At 31.9% G+C, this 25,555-nt stretch overlaps 1 protein-coding gene across 1 annotated transcript; it reads left to right on the top strand.

The window, feature by feature from the left end:
• Positions 1-448: 448 nt before the first annotated feature.
• On the top strand, positions 449-17,597 carry LOC147064045 (uncharacterized). Its single transcript, XM_085959056.1, has 2 exons — positions 449-507; positions 16,636-17,597. The coding sequence occupies exons 1-2, from the start codon at positions 462-464 to the stop codon at positions 17,595-17,597; spliced, it is 1,008 nt and encodes a 335-aa protein (XP_085815182.1). The 5' UTR covers positions 449-461.
• Positions 17,598-25,555: the final 7,958 nt, after the last annotated feature.

The raw sequence follows: 25,555 nt of genomic DNA, 5'->3' as shown, positions 1-25,555 counted from the left end.
GGGGACTTGGATCTGCCCCTAAACGTACGAGAGCCGTCAGTGTTGCGGTAGGTCACACGCGGGCCGGCCGATACAACTTGTCTTTCGGCTTTGAGCCGGCTACGAGAGCGCACGATAAATGAAAACACGCTCGTCTCGAGAAAAATAATATGCGAATATTTTTTTTGAAATAAAAACGACATCCTGCTGTCATTTTATTGCATGTAACACAATTGAATGCTTTTATTCAAATCTAATCGAATCTATATTGGCAATATTTTAAATTCGAATTAAGCCGCGTTGTGAAGTTTGTGTTTATTTTGTTTTCTTCTATTGTTTTTGACTTCTACGTCATTTAATTAATGACATTATTGGACATATATCATTAGTTTTGTTATTAACTTTATGCATGTGTCAAAATATTAAATAAGAAGCTGGACTTGAGTGAAGGAAGAAGTTTGAAGAATGCATTTAATTTGCATATGAGAGGGATGGCGCTATCCTTTCAACCAAATCAAAGCTCCAGAGGTAAGTTTGTGTCTTATATAATATGAGATTAATTAATGTAGAAAATAATGAATAAAAATTAACATAATATATTGGATATATTTTTAAAATTTAATCAAATTTGGTTTGGCAATTAAACCTGCTCTATTATTAGAATTACAAAAAACTGAAATAGTTAGGTAGCTAAGTAACTGAAGAAAGTTTACTTAACTTTTGTGCAATAAGCGAATACGTACTAAACTTTGCAAGTGCTTTGTGGAGCTGTAAATGTCTGTCAAAATCATGTCAAATATTTTAGCACATGTCTATGTAGAATTGTAGTAGTATCTACCGACCTATCTTTGGTGTAATTATAAAAAAATAGTGCATCCAATTATCACCAACTAATTTATTTGTATTATAAGTACCCATACTATTTCAATAAAGCATATTTTTTTATTAAACTAGGTACTACAGGATCTGACAACATATTTTTTTACCTTATTGCATAAATAATAATAGGTATTCATTTATCGTTTACCAAAATTACTGTATGTTATTACTTATAATACTTATATGAAGATATGTCTTGAAACAACACTTTGCAGTTTTCCGAATTTTCTTGTATACACACACACGTAGATATTCGAATGAAGTAGCGCTCGCTTTTAAAAATACGTCCTCTTTCCATCGTGATATTCGATAACAAGCTTACATACTTACTGAAACAAATCCTGTAAGCAGGTAAATAAACAACCCACAGGCGACAAACTGCTTACTATGTGGTTTTAAAATTTTATTAAATTTTCCACGTGTTTCACACCATTATGGTATTTCGAAACCTTGTACGTCGATAGCATATTTGTGGCGATGATGGAAAATTCAATTGCTAAAACAAACGTGGTTATTTTTATAATATTAGCTTTATTAACTTTTAAATTACATCAGGTGTTTTCCATAACAGTGATTTGCAAACTGTGAGCCGCGAAATTCCGTGGCTCCGTAGAAAATTTTCAGTATTTGCGCAACTTCTGGAAGAAAACTGAATTAGGTACATGTTTTTAGTACAGGGTGTCGGTAAAATTTGTGTAGGTACTATGGCTCCAAAGAATTTTTCATGTTTAAGAAGTTTGAATATCACTGATATAGACAGTTACTTATCTACGATATAGAAACACAAATTCAGAATGAATTTTAACTGTATTATATAAATATGTCTCATAGTTGTTAGAATTTTCCTATGTTTTATAGTCCTTGATGATGGTCTCCCCCAAGTTCCTTTATTCTTTATTGGGCACTAAGCCAACAGGGTAGATCTACATACAATACCTAATTACCTTTGTATCTTATTTTGACTATCTATACTCTATAATACCAACCTTCGTGATGTTGTAGTTTCATTAACATAATTATTTAAGTGCTATGGGTGTATAAATAAACTTTTTTATATTTTAATGTATATGAACCTAATTTATATTATATATATAATTAATAATAAGGTATGTACTTAGGTATACTTATCTTCAAAATTGCTATATTAGTGATGTATTTACATATTACTTACCTTCTTATTAAATCGTTAAAATTAAAAATTACCATCTAACATACGATTATCAATAACATAATTTAAAACACTTACGATACCTAAGTACTATTTATTTAATTATGTATTACGTTACACTAGAAATCGAAAATATTGTAGCTCCGTCGGGAGTCAATTCCTGGTTGACTGGAATACGTAGGAAGTTTGGTATAGATATATAGGTACCTTTGTCATGTTTGAGTAGATATTCATATACCTACGTCCAATAGAGTCACTATATTATTGATTGTAGATAATTTTCCACGTATTCCGTGTAATAAGTCCATATGAAATTCAGACTGAAATGCATGGCAGCCAAACGCTAAATACATAGAGAAGGCCTTCATCCACTTTTGGAACAAGCCCAGATGATGATAATCTTATTTAATTTAACTTTAATTAAGTTAGTATAATAATATTTCTTTATGTTATACTGATCAAAATAATATGTTAATAATGCTATCATATGAAATTTATGTTATGTAGGTATCTATTGTAATATGAAACCATCTTTAGAGCAATATTTAAGCTGTAGGTATTAATTATAATGTAAAAAGTAGATGCAAAATAAAATCATTTGCTCTCAGGAAAGAAGTCTTTGTTATTAATTTAATTAGTCAGAAAAGTACAGAAGTACCTGTTAAATTTTCTTTATTAGATAAATAGCTGGTTGATGGATGACATTAATGATGTCATGAATATATTTATCTATTCAAGACGATAATAATCATCATCCCTATATTATGTTGTAAGGTGGTATTCTATGTGTACCTATATTACCCTAATTAACTGAGCATTATCCTAATGGAAATGCAAACAAATGCCTACAGATTCCCACTTTGAAAACTCCCAAAAATTTAAAAATCTACATAACTATTAGTAGGTAGGTACTTCGAAATATAATTAACAATCGTTCTGAATTGTATGATATGTACCAACCTAATATTTATATATATGCACATAGCCAGCATCTAGATGCAATACTAACAGAAAATACAAATATTTAAAAATGATAAATATTACAGAACATAATATTACTAACTATACATAATAATTGTAAATACTGTATAGGTATTTGTACAAATTATCGCAGAAGCAAAGGATGTTTGTATTCGACAAATATGATAATGTAGGTAGGTACATCATTAATTAATCATAGAGTAAGTAATAGCTATGTTTTTCTCATTGCACTAAAAATGCTCATATCAATAATGGTTACGTAGAATCTTTGATAGGTAATTATTGTTTATAACAATATTATGAATTATGATACTTGATTTAGGTAAGTATTTAAAACAATTATTAAATACCTATCGCAATTGGTTTATTATTGTCGCTGTTGATTGGAGCTTGTGGGACTCTATAGAGGTGGGCGTTATCGTAGCCTACATTTTTACCAGGCATGATAGTTAGCCATTCGCAGTACTCTTAGGGTCCTCAATCTGGACCAAACACATAAAACATGTGAATTTGTCACACGCGGCACTCGAGCTTGTGTTCTCCAGCGTAAGACTCTGTATTATGCCACATATAATATGTTTAATTTGAATTATTTTTTGCTGAAATCATTTATTTATCATTTAATTTAATCATTTAATTTACTCATATGTTGTTTTAATATGTACCTACTACCTAGCTAGACACATGTATTACATTTGAAAGATTTAAAAACATTAGTTGGTAGGTATGCAGTAATCATAATACATTAGAATAAAATTGTGGTTAATTTATATATACTTATACACAGCATCTGTTTCTAAAGTCATGGGTTTGACAAAATTTAGATACCTCCATATCTAGGTGTTGTTTTGTAAATGTGTTTGATCCAATGGAAGAATCCAATGGGTTAAAATTAAATGGTTAACAATTCCTCGTCAACGGCTGTTGACTTAACCGTCTTAACCGTTATTTTGTGGGAGGCTATAAGCTGCGTTTAGGAGCGAAAGTTGAATTTACACAGTTTTTAATTTAAATATTTTTGTAAGTAGGGTTAGTAATTTACTGTTCAAATTAAAGCTGAGGTGAGCTCGTCAAGCTGTGAATTATGAGGTCGAATCCGCCAGTTGGCTAAATTGGCTGATAACTCAACGCGGCAAAAATGTATAGGTATTGCAAGAAGTTTGATTGGATCTAGTTCGCATAAAATATACTTAATATTAAACCACATACGTTCTATAGAGGAGCGGTAAAAATTTTCGCATCTTGATCACATTGTCGCAAATTTTGATCCGCGGCTAGATAAAATATCCGATATTGACGAAAATAATCACTATGACATTAAAACAATAATAATTATTGGATGTTGCTCACAAATAACGTTTCATTTTTAATAGTATGGTTCGGTGTTTCCTTCTTTTATAATTTTGAATATTTAATGAGTTACCAATTAGTTCGGTATCCATAAAGTACACTGTACCCAATGGGTAACCAATCAAAAACCTATTGAAAATATTTATTAAGGGTACTTAGGTATATTCCATTTAGTGAAACAATTATGGTTTACCTTTTCTAAGTAGGTAGGCCTACGCCCTACATAATAAATTTAAAACTGGAAAACTTGTGGAACATCCTTAAATGACCAAAATACTGCATGCATTGCAGATTAACCCTACACCCGATCTAAACCTAATGCGGAGAAGCCTTGCAAACACTCTAATCCAATTAACATACGCAACACCAAAATTTTGCTTAGGTTTCCTAACCCACTTACTGTTACACAATCAATTTTATGCAGTCTCAAAGTCCAAGTTATAACCAACGTATACCTACCCCCATTGTGTTTTGAAGGAAGCGTATTTGTAACTGATAAAGCGATTTTCTTTAATTTTGTCGATTTTCGCCTATTTGTTGTATGCTAATAAATAATACAAGGGACATTGTCCTCATCTATAATTGTGACGTAGGATCGAGCATTGTTTTAAAATTTAAAGAAGTATTTTAAATCTCAAAGAAAAGAGAAAACCAATACCTTTGTAGTGTTATACCATCGGTAGGAAGGACGTGCAATTTATTATTATTAATTCACCAATACTAACGTATATAAATTACCATTTTACATACAGGGTTTAGAATACCTACTTATCAGTGCCGTGCAATCTATAGATGCTGTTGATGCTGAGCATCCCCATAAAAAATCGGTAAAGTGTGTATATTCATAATATGTACGATTGATTGTGCAATCATTATGGTATATTTAATTCACTTCTCCTAAAGGTTATATATATTATATACTTACTATTACTGTTTCGTACTTTTTAAAAAAAAATGTATCAGATAGGACCCCATACGCTGCAAATTCGTAAATCATACTACTTCATCGGCCGCCCACCAAGATTCAATTAGTTACAAAATCTAAGCTACATACCAACAAACTAAGTAGAAAATAGTAGCTTCAATATTTACAGGTTTCTCAACAGCATCCCTACAACTACAAGCAAAGGTCACCGCATGCCACTACTACTGATGTATCTCTACACTTTACAAAGTGGAGGATAAATTCACAGACTTTTTAAACGATAGGTATTAGCAATTTTTCAACACATTGGGTACAAAAATAAAACACCGTGTGAATTTGCCACACGCGGGATGCAAACCGGTGACCTACCACTTTAGAAGGCGTACTCTGTCATTAATTTATTTTAGTTTCGATTCAATATCATGTTGTAATATTTAATGTTGAAATGCGTTTTTACCAGAGATTATTGTAAGTAATTCGCCCAAATTGTTTTATTAATTATATTTTGCCTGGATGAATATTGAAATCGAAATCAATATGTGGATTTGTCAGACAAGGGATAGGCAAACTAACAATTCAACCCTTGAAAAGTAGCTACTAAAAAGTTAACACAAAGATAGTACCTACTATGATATAAGAATATACATACATAAACTTGAAAGTTTCCTACATTTGACGTATGTAATATTATCGTTGCGTATTACTCTTACAGAAACTTGTAAAGATTGCTCATAAATAATAAATTATATAAAACAGTAGATAGGAATAAAATTTATAAAAACATCTTAATTCAAATAACGTTATCCGAGACGGTGTATTTCCCGCATCTCATTTCGGCTATCAGAGCTTCTGGTGTGAGACACCCTCGGACCGTTTCCACTCAGTAGCGTTGCAAAATTATTCACAGAACTTAAAAGAAATCTTTTTAAGAGATTCGGCGTTTACGGAAATTATTTTTTATTATGTATACGGTGAATACCGAGTTTAGTGATAAATTCGTTTTATTGAAAAATATATTGTCGTCAGTATTTAAATGATTTGTTAATTCAACTATTATTCAATGGCATGTAGGCAAGTAGGAATATTATTGTATAATACTAGAGTTATGTTTTATCTTTCGTAGATACTTATAATTATTTAAATATATATTATATTTTTCAAAACATTAATCAATGCTTTATTGTTGGAAAACAATAAAATGCAAAATTGCTGTCGGAGTTTATACTAAAAAGTAATATTATATAATTATTAAATCGAATTCGTCAATTAATTCAAATGTTAGTATGATGTGGACGACGACATAAGAATATCAGAAACAAAACCGCAGTACCTAAAACATAATCACATTGTTAACAAAAGTGATTATCACTATAGAGGAACAGCTTAATAACTTTCTCAGTGGTTTGTATTTCTCCGCACTCTTGAGTGAGGACTGCTTGATCCCCGTGTCGTAATCCGTTGACTGCAGCATAATTCTACGATGTAAGTACATATTTGCTAGAGAGTTTTGCGTCTGCGCATCTATTCTGTACACAAGACTGTTGTCGGCCGCTAATGGTGGTTATCGAGGGTAGTTTATCATAAATGTTTGTATTGAGGTATTATAATTGTTAAAATAAGTTAGCCGTAGTAAGTAGTTTAATGGTAAACATACTGGCGCGAATCCAGCAGTCAAAACTATCTCGCTCTAAAAGTTAGTACAGCCAAAAGAGGTGCTGTTACAACATAGCACTTATTGTAACAATTACAACTAACTTATTTTAAAACTTATATTACCTACTTCAATACAAAAATATGAAAAACTACCCTCGATAGCGGCCGATAGCAGTTTTGTGTATAGAATAGATGCGCTGGAAGCTTTAGCATTAGGTCTTTCACCAAACTATCAATATCCAAATATTTTTGAAAACCACGATAATAATGTATGCAATAGGTAGGTGTACCTACTTTAAAGTTGATTACGGTTCCATTCAATAATTAACTAGTACTAATTAGTTGCTCAGATTGCGTCAAATAAATATGAATGATCTTTATTGGTATTAGGTATATATGAATCTAAACCAATTCTCATAATCAACGACAAATGATACCTATAATATTATATCTGACCCAATTTTATATTATGCGTTTTTACGGGACGGTACGCTACTGGACAAAGACTCACAAAACTCTTGTACGCCGAAAAAGTTATCACGTTTTTCAATTACGGACTCGTTTTCTTATTAAATTTCTAATTATTCACAAATTTAATTAAGGGTTCTCAATTAATAAGGATGCCAGGCACTAGAGGCCTCCGCCGGCGCTTCGTTGTTTAGCGACGCGGATGGATTTCGCATTAATTAAAACGTAGTTTGTTTTAAATTTAATATCGTCTGAGACTTTCTTCTGTGAAATTTAAATTTATGTAAAATTCAAAGTGGCCGAGATAATGAGATTCGGGAGGTGGGTAGGTATCTACGCATTTTCTTTGGGGGGTCATGTTCTTGTACTCCGTTGTTTTACATTATATCTACAAAAAGAATTTGAACGTACTAAATCATTTATATTATCTTCATCATCATCAGAGTTTATAATTTACTTAACATTATTGCCAATTAATAGTTAAAACGTTAACCAATACGGAAAGCGGCAGGTGATCATTGATGCATTGCCATAACATAACTAACAGTTAAGTATTATAGGTATAACAATTTAATGTATTATTAACATGGTCGTTATATTTTAAGATTCAATAAGTTTATTGATAGCGTATATTCACTAATAATATATATTTTATACATATTACTATTAAACATAGGTACCTACATAACTAAATATATTTTTATTATGTTTAAAGTTGAAATCAGCATGTAAAAGATAAAATAGTACTTAGTACCCTCAACAAACAGGAATTTATACATATTATAAAAGTATCATTTTAATTAAATTTTAGAAAAGAGATCTGTTTTAATAAAATTCGCCTGCGGTGCTGCTCACTTCTTAACTATATCACGTAGATTGTAGTCCTATCATAGCATATATCCCTGAAACATACTGGTATTCTAAATATTACTCTCCAAGTCTCCATGCGATTTCATAAGTGACAAGTTTTCGCAGACCATTTAATTATAGACCCCTAACTGCGGAAGTATTTTGTAATGATATTTTATATTCAGTTTTAGATAGTGTTTAAAAATATGTACCCACCTAGATATAATTACTTTATTTTGATAAATGAACAAGTCTGTAAATTATGTGGCAGCTTTTTAAAAAATCCGTTGAATCCTCGACGCGCAGAATTATTTTATTCCGAGTGGCAAGTAAAAGTATCTAATAGTAGGATCATTGGCTGCCAGTATCTAGTGCTGCATTTTTTTTTCTTACAATAAAGTATTCTGTGTATAAAACATATACTAACTTTACTGTGTTTATGTATACGTATGTCAATCGTGTGGGAGCTTTTTACACCTTCCACGAAACGACATTAGGAGCGTTTCCCACCTTTAAAAATACATTATCGTAAAGGCTTAAAACAACGTCTTTAAAAAAGTTGACGTATTTTTATAAGGGCACTAAAATATTCATAATTTGCTTTTTCCCTGCGCAAAAGCCATTAGTGTGTGTCCTTTCCAGGCCGTTAAACACCTGGGCTCATTTTCATTCTCCTCCGGGTTACGTGGATTCACTCGCGGGGGTAAATAATAATAAAAAATAATAATAACGCGAATAATTTAGTAAGTTTTTTTTCTTGTTCATATTACAAGAGTGAGGCGGCTTTACATTTACTTAAGTGGAAAGTTTTGAACGCGCGAGCCTGCCCGCGAAGGATTTCACTTTCGCCTTCACCCGGAACAGTGATTCTCAAACTTCTTTGCAATAGGCTTTCTAGACAAAAGACAAACTTTCAAAGAGTCTTTGCAAATTAAAAGTCTTTTATAATGGTGTTACAACCAAAAAACTATTTTTTAGAATTTGATGTTACTAAGTAAAAAGAAATATTAAGTTGTTGGTGGATATTAGTTGTTGGATGCTGGAAGCCTTTGTTTCTTCGTACCTATTTCCACTAAACAAGATAATCTAATCGATCTAACATTCTCTTGGAACGCCTTTTGAGTCTTTAAATAATTTTTAAGTACCTACCTATTTGTCCTGCCCATTTTCAATTCGCGGTCTTGTTTTGTTGGCCCCCTTACATAATTATTATTTTTTCGATTTCTACACGTTATGTCCCAACATGCATCTTTCCATATCACGTTATGTTATTCTTAGCTTTTGAGTATTTTGAATTTATGGTAGACGAGTTATTTATTTTGTCCAAAATTATCAACTTACCACGTTTTTAAATTTTCTGTTGAATCATATAAACTTGACAATTCTATGCATTAATAAAAACTTTTTATTTTACTTGATAGAAATACTGAATAAGTATTATAGTACATGACATTTCGTATTGATTTCCATAGTAACGCACGTATATATTAATAATTTAGTTGCTAGGAACCCCTTAGCAACCAACAATAATAACTTTCCATACAAAATAGAATTAACTGAAAATGAATTCAATTCTGCTTAAAAATGGCTAAAAGTATTAAAAGAATGCATTGTCGTCGTGTTCTGATATATTATAAAAGTTTCAAATGTCTAGCTAGTCGGGAAGTTAGTTAAAAATCTTCAATCGTCCAATACAAATGTTGGACAAACAAGAAAAAAAATGTATTGGACACACAAGAAAAAATCTGTACCGGACAAACAAGATGGGTACGAGCTAATAAAAACGTGGTAAAAATATAGTTGCATGTTGTAACTATTTATACATTTTAATTGGTGACACGAAACGTTTAAACGAGTAAGTATTTAATTTTTCAGATCGGCACCTTTCGCGGCTTAAAATATTATTTTCGCGCATATATAATTTAATCTAATATTTAAGAATAAGCTTTGGGGAACCTCTGCCCTCTCGCAATGAATACGCGCTTTCTAGGCGGCCATCTTAACGAACTCTAATATTGATGAATTGCGGTGCGGGTGGGGGGAGGAGGGCGGGAAAAGGGAGTGTGGGGTTCGCTCGGTGGCTATATCTGAACAAACACGGCCTTTGATGAGGGGGTGAGGAGTTATGGGGGAGGTTGGTAAGACAGGGAGGAAGGAATGATTGATAAGGTAAAACTTAACGGCTAATTGAATGCGGGAGCGGGATAAACGATCTCGCGATTGGCGCGCATTTTTATTGTTCTAGTGTGGTAGCTTTGTTTGCCGGATGAGCATTTCCCGCGATTAAAGGGTTTATTGTTGTTTTTATATTTGATAAATACTATACTGCACTGCTGTATATTGACATAATACATATTAGTTTCTCCATAACTATTTCTGAAATTAATATTCAGTGGAATTGTGTAGTCTAGTTAGAATCTTTGGATATTATTCTAATCGGAATAATTGTACCAAATTGCACATACTAGAACTACAAGATAATATTTTATACTTGTTCACTGGTTAAAACTGACGATTATTTTTCTTCTATCTAGATATAGAAACTTTCATTATGATTCTCAACATCTCAAAAATAACGCACTTGCAACGAGATGAGGTGAGGCGCTAGTAGAAAAACACGCGCCTAAAAATCGAAAAAAAAACAAGTTTGTTGTGCACCTAGAAATCGGATCAATTATTAATATGAACCGGTATCACCGCCATCTTTAGATTAATAAAGCCTGATCATAACTTTTTGCATAAGCAACGAGTCGTCCACTTCCATACTATTTATTAATAAAAAAAATTTGCAAGCAGAGTTTGGTATTCTATAATGACTGAAGAGTATAAATAAGTTATTAGTTATGGTCGTTTAGAATCGACTGTCACATTGACAAACGTCCTACTGTATTGTGATATTATTATACACAGAAGAAGTTTAATTGCGTTGATCGTCACTTCCAATTATTAATAACACAGAACCACTAAATCAGATGAACTCCAAGGTCTCCAAGATACGTTAAAATAATCTGAAAGAAATCTGAAACTAAGAATACTCCGACAAGTGAACACGACAGACGCGTCAGTTTGAGCACCCTATAGACAATGACAGGTCATCCATAGAGAACGGGAGGGGCGGAAAGGTAGGACCAGTCGTGAAATCTATCGGCTTTCCTCTTCAGTCAGTCGGCAATGACCGGTATACAACTTCATTGTGTAAGTAGATATATCCATCTACTTGTTCACGGAAAAGGTAGACGAGAATGATCATTAATTGCCGTAGATTTTTTCAGGATGTAATAACACTAATAACTATCCATATTGATTGTCGTTTCAATAAAAAAAATAATAAATAAAACTTAACAACAACATTCGCATTAACAGATCAGAAATCCATATTACCTATATATTGATAAGTATAGTAATTCGCAGCATTGAGTTGCCAATCATTTTGTTGGAGTTTCTTGTATCAGTAAGTCAAATTTCTAAACAAGCTGATTTTCGTTTGACAAAAATCAAGCCGCCTCTCCTCTCGTGCCGTGCGTTTTAATGTTTTAATGCCAAAGAGGGCTCCTAAAAGAAATTCAGAGGGCAGAATGAGAGGAACTTAGAGGGAAGATGGAAAGTGGGCGCTCGCCGCCTCTGGAGGGAGGCCGCCGAGACGGTGCATTAGCGCCGATACATTTCTGTAAAAGGGGGTGATTTGTTCTAGCGTTATTGCAAAGCGATAAATTAAAACTATGGCTGCAAGTTTTTCATTAATTTCCGACATATATATTTATATACTAGCATGTAGATACGTATCACCGATACGGTCGGTGATCTATTTGAAATTGCCAGTTTTTTATTCATTTAATTGAACTCATTATTGTGAGATTTTTTATTTAAAATATAAATTTAAATAGATACCTACCTACCTATATTTTATCTGTTAATACAAGTGTTTCTTTTAAATAGGAATCATTGTTGCCCACTTGACCTTTGAAATTATTATTTATTACCACCAAATTAACGCTGACAATTCAAAAAATTCTATAAAATATAATTTTAGTTAGTTAATTACATACCTATACTATCAATAATACTTCAAATATAAAATTTACGCATCTAGTTTTTTAGTCGATAATTATTTTGGTTGTAATACTCATATCTGAACTAGAAGACAAAGCTCCAATTGGAGATTCTAATAGGATGCATTTAGAATCCAGCAAGGGCTGCGTCGACGCAAGCAAACTGCAGTGCCGTGTGTCTCACCAAAGACGATTTATCATTGCTTATCTGTATTACATGCTAGAGTGGATATAGATTGTTAATTTATAGAGTACTTTATAATGATTTTAAACCCGAAATACCCAACAAAAATGATCAATATACCTACATACCTAGCTCTCGCTGTAAATTGCGACCCTGCTTGATTCCAATTGGAATTATTGTAAAATGGACTTCTACCGATTAATTTTGAATTAATACGTCACATTTTTCGGTCACTTTCATAGTTTATTATTTTTTCTACTATTCTCTCATAATCATTATCACACTAACTTTTAGTTATCGGCCAAAGATGTATCATTTTTTTTGCGTAGGTAGTAATGGCATTATTTGAGGAAATATTTCCAAATGGTAGATATCGTGGTTATTTATCTTGGGATTGACGGTTATAGTACGAATAAGAATATACTTGTATTGCTACGAATTAAAATGAGGTATGTATAGTATAGTGTAGTTTATGTTGTAGCGAGATTTTAATTTGTGAGGTCGAGGGGGTGGTGAGAAATTGTCTCTACGCCGCTGTCTGTAGGGCAGTGGGGTCCCGAAGTCTCTTTCCTTCTCGATATCAATTAGCGTCCTAATCCGATTCCAGCCGACAAAAGGTTCGATCACCATCGAGGCCCGGTAGGTGCACAAAGGAATTCATTTTAATGAATTAAATTTCCAAATGTTCTTCGTTTCTCATTTAATTCGGTCAAGAAGAAAATTTCTTCCTGTCTCTTCGCTCTCTCGTCGGAAGGCTTTGTACGCGGAATTAAAATTATTTTTCGGATCAAAAAAATTCTAAGGAATTAATCGGGTTTATTTTGATCTTTTTTAATGTGTAAATAAATTCTGCGTTCTCAAATAGGAAACCATTGGAGTCTATTTCTTATAATGCTTCTGTCTAATCATTTCAATTTAATCATTTAATTCCTATCTATAAAGCTGAGTCATTGTATTCTTTTGGCATTTAGAATATAACTACAAAAATATATTACTATGAACTTCTACAGGTAATATTATTAGATAAGTACTTTACTGAAATATGTATATTGACAATACAAATTAATTTGTAGTGATAGATGGATACTGCATAGCTGTAATGTGCAAATAATGTTCCTACATCCGTTAACAAAATTATAGCAAGTATATTTAAAAAAAAAAACATTAAAAATTACTTTTTTTACGGAAAAATAATATATGATGTTTGCGGGAATATTTTTTAGCCGCTAGAATGAAATTTTCCCTTCGGAGTTTTCTCTCAAAATCAGTTTTTGAAAGCCGATCGAATGTATTCGATGAATCGATTAAATGCACAAGATTTTATTTAGTGATCACTTATTAATTAAATATTTGCCGTAGGTAGGTACCTATTTTACATATTATAATACTAGAAGTGCCAATGTCAAATTATATCAATTTATTGTTCAGTACAGGCGATAGTTTATTTCTCATCAACAATAATTAATATTATTAACTTTTACAATACATATTATGAAAACCTGTTTATATTATAATAAGTAATAATTAATAAGCCAAAGGCGGATAATCAGACACTATTTTTGGAAAATACTGGAAATTGAGGAAATCTTAAAATTTGAATCGTCATGTCAACATAGGAATTTCTTTGTCTTTGTTGACTAAAATATGCCTAGGTACACATTATTTTTACATATACTTTCTTTAAATGTGCTCTTAGTTCACTAGTACATCGGCTGACATAGGCATTCCTATCATTGAAAGAGGAAATATTTTAAAGTTCTTTCTCTCAAAATGTGCAAAATCTGACATATACACTTCTAGCACTAGATATTATCTACTCTCGTACATTACGCGGACTAAAGTTATATTACAAAAACTATACTTATTAAGTATAGTATGGTTGCCTACATTGTGTTCATGGGATATTATTATTACTTATGCCAAGCTATGAATGAGTTCGTTTTTTTAATGCCGCCGTCTAGATTTTAGAAAAATAACATGGTGATATAATAAACTCAAAGATCTAAACTAAATGGTCGAACACACTTACGATCATTTCCTGTTTGAACCCGAAAGTTTTCAAACCTGGTTGAATTTTGAAATATTCATAATGATTAACCGATGTTTTTTTCTCCAGGATGTTAAATAAATGGTATAGGTACCTAGTTAAAAATTTAAGATGCGCATATTTTTCTATCCCTTTGCCAGGAAGAGGAAGTCTCCGAAAGGTCCACATTTCAGTCAGTCAATTTGAAAAAAAACTGCATTTTAAATAATGTCATTGGATATACTTATTATTGGTGATTTCTGTTGAATAGATACTTGAGTAAGTGCCATATTTTTAGTTCACGAAAATATTCTTCTTTTTTCTTCTTTCGACCATGTCCGATCCTAATAGGATCATATGGGCCTCCAAGTAGTTGAGGTTTGTATTAACAGATTTTATTTTTACGAGAAATGGATGTCAGCCACTTGCTCAACCTATTAGGTCCATACTCTGACTCATACACAAATTGAAAAACAATTTGTGTACTTGCCAGACCCGGGATTCGAACCTAGGACCCACGACACTATAGACCGGCGCTTAAGTCACGCGGCCAACGTGGGTGTAAACGAAAATATTAGTAGGTAGTAATCTATCAATTAACATATTGTATAAATATACCTGTTGTTTGGGGTTAATTTGATAACCAATTATTTAATTCATATTATTAATTCAATAATACCTACTGGTTGGTATTCAGCAGTTGCTTTTTACGTCGCGTATCTTGTAAACATTTTCCTAGAATAACATACGAATATGCATCAGGAAACATTGTATTGTTGTCAGGTTTAGGTATATGCACGTGTGTTGGAATATGACAAAGACTTGTCTTAGGTACCCACTGCAAGAAAAGAAACAATTTCAGTCGCAATCACGTCGATTTACAAGTTGCAGAATTATTTTATATCCTGCACTATTTACCTGGATGTCATTCGAAAGGATAAGTTCTTTTGTATGCAAGTGTACTTATCGAAAGCAAAGCAGAACGGACGATCATTCGGCGCATGGCGCGGGAGGTAGCGGCCGAAATGAATGCACTCCAAATCTTTTCGATCAATAACTTCGAGTGGAAACGCAAAATTAAACCAACACAAAGCATCATCTTCGCTTCAGACGCGGACAATAAATGATAAATGACAATAAATTTCGGATTCCACAATCGTACCCAACAATTCCGCATAATACGACTCTCGTGTGTTATTATTATATATTTTTTTTCTCTCCCCGGTAAATCGTCATTGCCCGAGGCGTTCGTTTCATTGTGATCACTTTTGGCAAACACAAATAACTGTTGGCCGATCGGATCCTCCTCGGCGATGATGATCCGTCGATTCATTTCGCAGATTGAAGAGCCTCTCGCAATCGTGACCGTGCACTTTACGTCAACCGCACGTGATTTTTTTCCTATTTATTTACGTATACCGTGATTTGACATTCGATAAATCCTTTATGGCCTTTGTATCGCACAAACGGTTTTTCATCGATTCAAAAACTCCTTTTTGTAAAATGCAGGAACGAATAATATTTATATAGTAAATATTAAATTGAAAAAAAAAGAAAGAGCACTTCTATAATATTATGTTCATTCTAATAGGAAATATTTTGCACTATCATCAAAAGAAACGGATATATTAAATTACCACAAATATCTTAGTTATGCAGCACTCACTATATCACTAAAATATTATAACGAATAAAAAAGAAATACTCGTTCACAAAAAATTATGACGTACGACCAGGGAACTCAGAAATAATGGAAACTTGAATACATAACGGGTAAGGCGATAGCAGGTTACCGACTCGAGTAAGGAAGAACCGGGTTAAACTTACACACGTGTCAAGAATACGTTTTACGTCGAATACTGAAAACTGCTCTCGGTTTATGCATTTACGCTCATTTAATGTTGGTGTATTATACACACTATTGCACGTGCATAATGCGTGCTTCATTTTTGTAGGACACTCAAAACCCTGCATCAAGATGCGGCGTATTGAATATAGCCTATCGGTATTCTATTTATTATCTGTTCTGTGTGTACGACGTACCTATTTATTATATTATCTAGTACCTTGTTGCTTGGACAATTTGAACCTTTGATTTTAATGGTGTTTTCTTTTGTTTACCAGGAGTGGTTTGCGTCCGTCCGCTGAGCAGCATGAAGCACGAAGCCAGTGTAGGCGGCGCAGGCCGGGAGCCTTCATATCCTCCGATGATGAGCGCCGGACAGCTGCTGGCGAGTCACACTGCCGCCCTACTCGCGGGACTGCCAGCCCTTCCGCCCTCCCTCTACCACCGCGCCCTTCTCGCCTGGCCTCCTTGTCCGCCGAGTCCGTCACCTCCGCCTCATCACCATCTTAAGCTCAACAACAATCACATTGTTTCGAGCAGCAGCGGAGACGCGGAGCCCAAAAAGAAAATAAAAAAACGGCGGAGCCCAACGAAAAAAGAACAACCCACGATTATAAGCCCTCCCGCCCCATTATCTCCTCCGTCATCAGCTGGATCGCCACCGTCTCGCGAGGCGCCGAGAGATAAACTTTTCACTTGCAAGGTTTGTTCACGTTCCTTTGGCTATAAACACGTCCTGCAAAACCATGAACGGACGCATACAGGGGAGAAGCCGTTTGAGTGTGGAGAGTGTCATAAGAGATTTACGCGTGACCATCATCTGAAAACGCATTTAAGACTACATACGGGAGAAAAACCATACAGTTGCCCGCACTGTCCGCGACATTTTGTACAGGTTGCTAATCTGAGGCGACATCTGCGGGTGCATACAGGAGAGCGACCGTACCGTTGTGACCTGTGTCAAGCTCGATTCTCAGACTCCAATCAGCTGAAAGCACATGCCCTGATCCATAATGGCGAGAAACCATTCTGCTGTGAGAGATGTCTTGGGAGATTCCGGCGGCGGCATCACCTATTACACCACAAATGCACGGGAAACAGTCTCGGCATTGGTATCACCTTGCCTCGCTCGCCAGTCTCTTTCAGCGATAGCGGATCGGAAGGTATTCCTTGCCCCCTTCTGCCAGAACAGACAGAACCAGAGGACCTCTCCCTCAATAGGCGACCATATCACGCGTAGCGTCGTCCAATCTTTTTTTAAAACAAATTTAATAGTCACTAGACTTAACTATCTAAATTACCTAAGAATGTATCAAAGTTAAACGTGGGCTGACTCGCCCGAATGTATATTAAAATAAGCAGTCATTTTGTTATGATAATATGAGAATTTTCTGTTGTTCCCTTGTACAAAAACAAGAAAGTTATTTACCCCGGTATACAAGTTCCTCTCGAATAGAGCGATCCTCGGCTGCACTGCGCTGCGGCTGGGACGCTAAGGTAAAGTCCCGCTTCGCGCAACTAAACCCCCCCCCCCCCTCGGTGAAGAACCAATTATTATCGTACCACAAATTTTGGCTTAAAATATATTTTTAATCGTATTAGTTGTATCTTTTCATATCGAAGCGATGTCATATAAAAATATACCTCTTTAAACTCCATCAAAATTTATGCGAATATAATGTACTTACTCACTACTTTGTTATGTTGGTGCGAATGAAGCATTAAATTGATTCAAACAATTCCGATATTTTTACACTTAGATACTAAGTAATATTTTATAATTATTTGGAGTTAACAGTTCTGTTCTATGGACGTTGTATGGTAAAAATACATTTACTTATTTCGATTTGAATGAAAACAAAATAAAATTAAGCCTCAGTTTTATAGTTTTTTTTGCACCAACATTTCAAGTACTGTTCCCTCATTGATGTGCCAAATAACACGTGTATTTTTTTTAAGAAATTTAATTTAATACGTCCGCTATTGAATAAATTTCAGCTGGATTGCGCGATTTTTGAGAAATAATTCAAAGAGAAACATTACGAGGCAGTCATCGGATATTTTAGTCTCCCACTTCATTGTGCGAACTTGGATAATAATATAAAAGAATCGGCATAGCTCCATAGCTATTTCGCATACCTGGTGGGTTACCTATTGCTTTCCGCGTTGCAAATTTGGGTAATATTATTTGGTTTTTTCTTTCATCTTCGGCCGAGCAGACGCTGCAGTCGTCCGTCAAACAAAAGACCACATTATATTACTGAAGGACCCAGAAATGAAGGCAAAATCGGTTGCGTGTTTCAATGAAAGATTGTCAAACCCAGATCCTTTCTAATACGAAATTGAAATACAGCGCGACTGCAGAACAATAATTGTTTACTTAATTAATCGTAACGTAAGTATAACAGAATCGTTCACTTTTGCAAAGTATACCTACTTAATAAGTAGAGCCAAAAAGCAAAGATAATAACCACGTTTTTGAAAGAAATCTCAATTAAAAATAATTTTACGCATTTTTCAAACATTTTTGTGAACACAAAATAAAACATAAATAATAATAAGTATAATTTGTTGATGGAAGGTAAAGTCTTGCAATTAAGAGTTAACCTTATTTACAATCACAATAGTATGTACAAGCAGTACGTATATTATTCGTACAGTATTCAAACGTATATTAATATTTTTACATTATTCAGACTAACTTACTTTTTATTAAATGTTTCAAACAAGTTTTAATAGTTTGGCTTATGGGCTTATACAATATAAATGTGAACAATTTTATTGGATTAGGTATTGAATTAGTTAGACACATGAATTGACTTAATGATGTTGTTTTATACCTCCCGGTAATAGAATTGATTTGACAAATGACAAGTTTACAGTAAGTCAGGTATAGGCTGACTTACTGTTGTGGTGATTTATTATAAATGTCTGCTGAATTTTAATTTCTTGATTATGGTTTAAATTTTAGCAACCGTGATCAAATTATTTATTGTTGTGTAGATAGTTTTGAAACCTCCGTTCAACCGAAGATCGATTCATTTGGGCACTGCTGCAGTCTGCGCCCCGTGTAAGTTTCTCTTCCTGTTTTTTTGCTCTGTTTTTGCCAAATTTATTTATTATCAGGGTAGCTATTTCTAGAATTTGCTAAACGCGTGCATTAGTTCGGTAGTTTCAATTTCGCCGTCATTATACTCCTACAAGAAACAAACACAACAGACGATGTTTTTGTTATTTAAAATATTACACGAACAGTTTTATTGCCAGTTTTACGACACCCATTTGAAATATGCTGCAATTTCGGGTACTCGAATAATGTACAAGTATGCAAAATTTTCCCTACTTTGACTAAACTATTGATGCTTTGGTGCGCTACCTTTTTTCTGCTGAATATACTTTCTGGCATATGCTAAAATTATTTATTGCTTTATTATTCGTACTTTCTATAGAATTAGAACAGGTACCTATTAGTTTTTGTTTGAAACTTGCTTTCCGCAAATTTTTCAGTATTATATTGTCGTAATGTTGACTGACAGTATTTTTTACTAAAAAAAATCAAGGCCGAATGACAAAATATTTTCTTAAAAATCATTAAAAAATAATCAATAAGCCAATTTTCGATTCTCAAATAAAAATAGCGTTGCTTACTAGACTAGTAAAATCTACTAGATATCCATAGGTACCTAACAAAAATTTCAATCCAATGCAATATCAACAAATACATTCGCAATTAAATACTGGTAGAATTTCCTTCCGATTTACTTACAGAGTGTTCAAATATCAAATCTACAATATGCATACAATGTATTTTTCTGACAGGCACCTTTAATAATATACAAAATAATGACAGCATCATCATAGTTAAATCTGAGAAACTACTTTCAAAGATTCACTGAAACAGGCTAACGAGAAACTAGTTTATCGTTTTTAATAATAAAGACTTCGTGTATTATGTACTCGCTTTCTGTAACTAAAGTAGGTACCTAACTAATTACAATGAGATCAGGTTTTGAGTTGATTTGTCTCGAACAATGATCAAATCCGTAACGTTAATTTTTCATATTATGTTTCCGTCAACATTCGAAATTCGATTCTCATGAAAACAAAACTTTTCAAAAAACGGATCGAAATAACGTTGCTTATTCCATTGAGAGTTTGGTCTCGAATAAAATATAATAATAGCTTATTTTGATAAAATTAAACAATACCCGTTTATTAACTTCATTGTAGAATTTGACATTCCTTTGTACTTACTCGATCTTGGTTGAGGAGGAAATAATGGCTCATCTCAGTGGCGTAACAAACGGGTACATAAGCTCACCGTAAAGTAAAGTAATAGGTACCAATACAGTTTGTTACGTTTTATTTATTAAAATAATTACAAGATAAAAAGAACTTTTTATATACCTACAACGTTTTTAAATTTTCTGTTGAATCATATAAACTTGCCTTGACTAGCTCAAACGATCAAAAATTTTTGTACTTGATAGAAATAATACTGAAATATCATTTTGACATTCCATATTGATTTCCACAGTAACGCACGTATATATTAATAATTTAATTGCTAGGACCCCAGACCCCTAGCAACCAATAATAGTGGATTGGAACGGATATCTTCCGAAATAACTTTTCATACAAAACAGATAACTGAAAATGAATTCATTTCTGCTTAAAGATGCATTGGCATCGTGTTCTGATACATTCTAAAAGTTTCAAATGTCTAGCTAGTTGGGAAGTTAGTTAAAAATCGATTGCAAGATTTGTACTGGACAAACAACCACCGGACAAACAAGAATACGAGCTAATAAAAACGTTGTAATAAAAAATAGAGCGGTGTCGATAAATGGATGTTATTAAATATAATTATGGGTGTTGAAAATTTGTCTGTTGCTTCTCGTAAACGATTTATTAATGATTCTCAAAACAATTATATCATTCTAACAATCAGGTAAAATTGAATGCCCGGATAATTGATCGTCAACTAAAAATATCATTCAATTTTAAGTATGTATAAGATATTAGGTTGGTGCATTATTCAAAAATGGATAAAAGGAAAATTTACACATTAACTAACTCACTGTAATACTTTTAATTTGCTGTACCTACCTACGATCGATAATTGAAAATTATAAAGGAAACACTAATCCAAATAATATTAAACGGTATTTTTGTTTCATGCGCAGTTGTTATTTTGTTAAAAACACCCTAGCATCTAGATGTTAGCACGCCACTGTTCGAAAAAGCCCAGAAAAGGGGAGACTTTATCCAATCGACTGCTTCATTGTTGACGAATTGAAACCAGTTTATCATTACGCTAGTTTTCTTTCAAACGCGCGACGCTTTTGTTTGACTGACCGAATAATATGATCAGAATGCAACTAAAAAAATGAAATCTATACGCGACCTTTATTACCTCAATTGCTGTAGTATTTGTAAATAGAAATTATTTAAGAGGTTTACGTGTAATAGAAAATATGTGTACATTTTACCATCAATTGAGTATAATAGTTTTAAGTAGTTTAATCTAATATAAAATTGTTTGTATTTAAGTATTGATGTGTATCTATTTAGAACATTACAATGTACCTACTTATTAATATTGAGGCCAACTTTTATTTGATAACAATTTTACACAATTACAAATTTTCAGTAATTACCTCTCTAAATTATATTATATAATGGAATACAAAATTATACTATTTTATCATAAGCAGATTTAACACAATGAAAAATGCCACAGATTTTTCAATTCGGGAATAATTAATTAATTTTTACAATTTCACAAAAAAATATGCAGTGATGATAGTTTTTATTTATTCAAATTAAAAGAAATTAGTATGCAATATTTAAAAATGCATTAATTATTTTCTCTTTTTGGACAACGAGTGTTCTTACAATAAAATGGTGTTTGATAACTTACTTACTTAAATTTACATTTTTGGTTTATTAACTCTCATATACTTACCTACTGTGAAAAGGTAATGGACCAACTTGGATACAAAATGTAACTTTCAAAGATAAAGATTACGTCTTAATTAAGATCCAACTAACATAGTTTTCTTATATTTTAATAAAAACAAATACGATTACAATAAATAACATTATGTAATACATCACTGAACAAATATTATACTTACCTATAAAAAATAAAGAAATCGGTTCTTTGACCAAATTTGTGAATAAAAAACCTTTTGATTAATGTAATATAACTACAAAAAAAAAATAACATTTGAATCATAACTTTATTTTGGATTATGGTAACAGTCGTAGTTTTTATGAATTCAATTTGTAATGTTAAAAAATATCGATGTTATGATATAAAATGTTATTAGGTAAATTAAAGGCCCAATATTATAAGATTTGAAAAAAAATGATTCGAACTTAAAATAAAATACATTTATTTGAAATTCATTCATTCATATAATGTCACACGATTATTATATTAATTTTATTGTACATTTTTTGTAAATAATTTGATCTCATTTGGATGTAAGTACCTATCTCAAAAAAGAAATATAATGCATATTATATTATTATGCGTATACTTATATTTTGGAAAATGTATCTAAGTATATATATAGTACTTTAGTGTTTATGATATGTTTCTTTACAATTTCCATTAAACTTTATTTATATTATATAGGTATTATAAAGGTGTTCGGTTACCTCCAACATTTAAAATTAATTTAACATTATTTTAATAATTACAATTTATTTTGATTACGGGTATTAGTTTAAGATTAAAAATATAATTTTAAGATTGTTTCAACAGGGTTTAATAATTTTACTTTTTTTGTATGATTTTGAGCTGACAACATTTTATTGACAGTAAAACACTTGTAATGAAATAAATAAATATATATTTTAGCTATTTTTGTAAGTTGATTTCAAACGATGCCAAACTTTATGATTTTTAAATCGTATTTATATCTTATTGTGAGAATTTGTATTTCCATTATGGAAATTCCAAAGATATTTTTATGAATAATCGAGTTAATAAATTTGATTACAGGAACTTACTATAAAGATGTGTCTAGATATTAAAAGATTTTTAATAACTAGATAAATTCTGAATTTAAAGTACCTTGAATATGTATATTGTATAGTCTCTAATAAACGTTACATTGTATCTGATAATTTCGTCTATAACTTGTACAGTTTTCAGTAATATTTTTGTATTCGAAATTCTTTGAATATGATATGATAGTTTCATGCGGTTGAGATATGCAACAAATGGTACAAAGATTGATAATACTCTCATATAAAATAAATACATAATATAAATGGATAATTTAATGACCGTAACCTACCTCAATATACTGGTTCAATAGAATTATAAATATATTTATTACACTAAATAATTATTTTATAAACACATAATAGATGTATTCAACTATGTCTATTTAACAATCTTTCAATGTTGTTGTATGAATCCTAGATTTAAACGATTTATATTTAATTAAAAGTTTGCAAATTTACAAGACTGATTTTAAATAGTTACCTATCTTTATTGCATATATAAAAAAATATTTAATCGTGACATCAAAGAAACAAAAAAATTGAATTCAAGTTGCCATAAAGGATTTATTAAAAACTATCAAAATATTGATTAATAAAAGTACAGGCCAATTCCTTAGTTTTAAAATGGCGGTACATATTTCATTCCTAATAATTGTTTTTGTTAATAATATGCGAAGTTATTTTTGTTTTTAATTATTTAATATTTGCAGCACGGTCTACATGTAAATTTTCCTAAAAAACTCTGTAAATTTCTAATACTTACTCAACAAGTATTTTATGTACCTACAATGTTTATATTGTGCTACTGTTGACATTGTTAAATAAGAATATAATATCATTTTGTGTGGAGGAATATTATAAGAAGGTACTTTACCTTCATTGTGTCGTGATTTGAAAATGGTTGATAATGATAATATTATTGCATGGAATTTAATTTTTTTAACTACCAAAAAATGATTAATTTTTGAAGGAATTCATCGTAAGAAATAGTACAAATTTTTTCATGATTATATTAAGATTGACGCATCTAAGTGCAACGAAATTTTTTATTATAAAGAGTGAAACAATAATATTATAATAAACATTTCGATTTTCAAATCCAAGAAAAATCACGGTTTTTTAACTATAGGCACTGCGCACACACTATGGTATTACGTTCATATTAATTAACCTTTTAAATAATTTATTATTTTTCCTCAAATGGAATGTGTAAAAAAGTAATGTCGGTATTGTGACATATATTATTATTATGGATATATATTAAAAATGTGATGAATGTCTCCCGGTTAATAAATTAATATTCCCATTCGAAAATATTCAGAGGCATTGATTAAATTTATTGATTAAATTTCAATATCGTCTCTTGATATTAATCATTATTATCATTATATTGTATTGATGTATAATTATTCCCTTATTTGTTCCCCATTTTATCGATCTATTATTGTACGATTACTTCAATGTCCGATATATTATTATCTATTAAAATGTTTGTTTTTCTTAAAGGGCTGTTTCTTTTAATACCTACCCTACCAACAAAATATAAGCTTAATTAATTGAGATCATGTATGACCAATGCTCATGCAAATGCATTAAATTTAAATAAAGATAGGTAAATGTTATGCAGGAAAACTCTCGCAGGTGTGCTTCAACTTCTTACAATAGGTATGAGAATATACGTAAGTATGTAACGATGTAACTATCATAATTCAAAAAATTTCAAGGTAAACCTTGCATGTAGAGAAACTTTATATATTAAACATAGAAGTGATGTTCAAAGTGTTATTAAGGCTGATGAATAAACTATTTATTTCACAATGGCTGTACATTTTTAGCAAACTTCACAATCATATGTACCTACTCGTATTTGCAAGATTCACACTGTGGTAATATTTACGCAATGTAACGACCGTAAAATAAGTAGGTACTTTTATGTATAATTAATCGTTATTTTGATGAATAATCACGTAAAATATTAAAAAATATGAGTATGTAAGTAAGCTTCCATAGCAAGATAAGCCATTAATTTACAAACAACGTATTCAACGCGGATAACGTGTATCCACGTAGATATGAATTACCGATTTTGATTTTAATAAAATTAACCTGCAAAAGTGCAATGTATTTGATTATAATCTAATGATACATTCTTTTAAACCTTGTTCGATCATAACA

The sequence above is a fragment of the Rhyacophila brunnea genome, unplaced genomic scaffold (assembly GCF_057557595.1).
Source record: "Rhyacophila brunnea isolate RB1 unplaced genomic scaffold, BYU_Rbru_1.0 scaffold_8, whole genome shotgun sequence".
Lineage (NCBI taxonomy): Eukaryota > Metazoa > Arthropoda > Insecta > Trichoptera > Rhyacophilidae > Rhyacophila > Rhyacophila brunnea.
The sequence above is the reverse complement of the archived record's forward strand: the minus strand, read 5'-3'. Positions and strand labels throughout refer to the sequence as shown.

What these genes read in the sequence shown, in the direction of transcription:
- LOC147064045 (XM_085959056.1), top strand. Translation starts at nt 462, where the DNA reads ATGAGAGGGATGGCGCTATCCTTTCAACCAAATCAAAGCTCCAGAG. An exon ending in ACCAAATCAAAGCTCCAGAG is followed by an intron (nt 508 to 16,635) that starts GTAAGTTTGTGT and finishes TTTGTTTACCAG; the next exon opens with GAGTGGTTTGCGTCCGTCCG.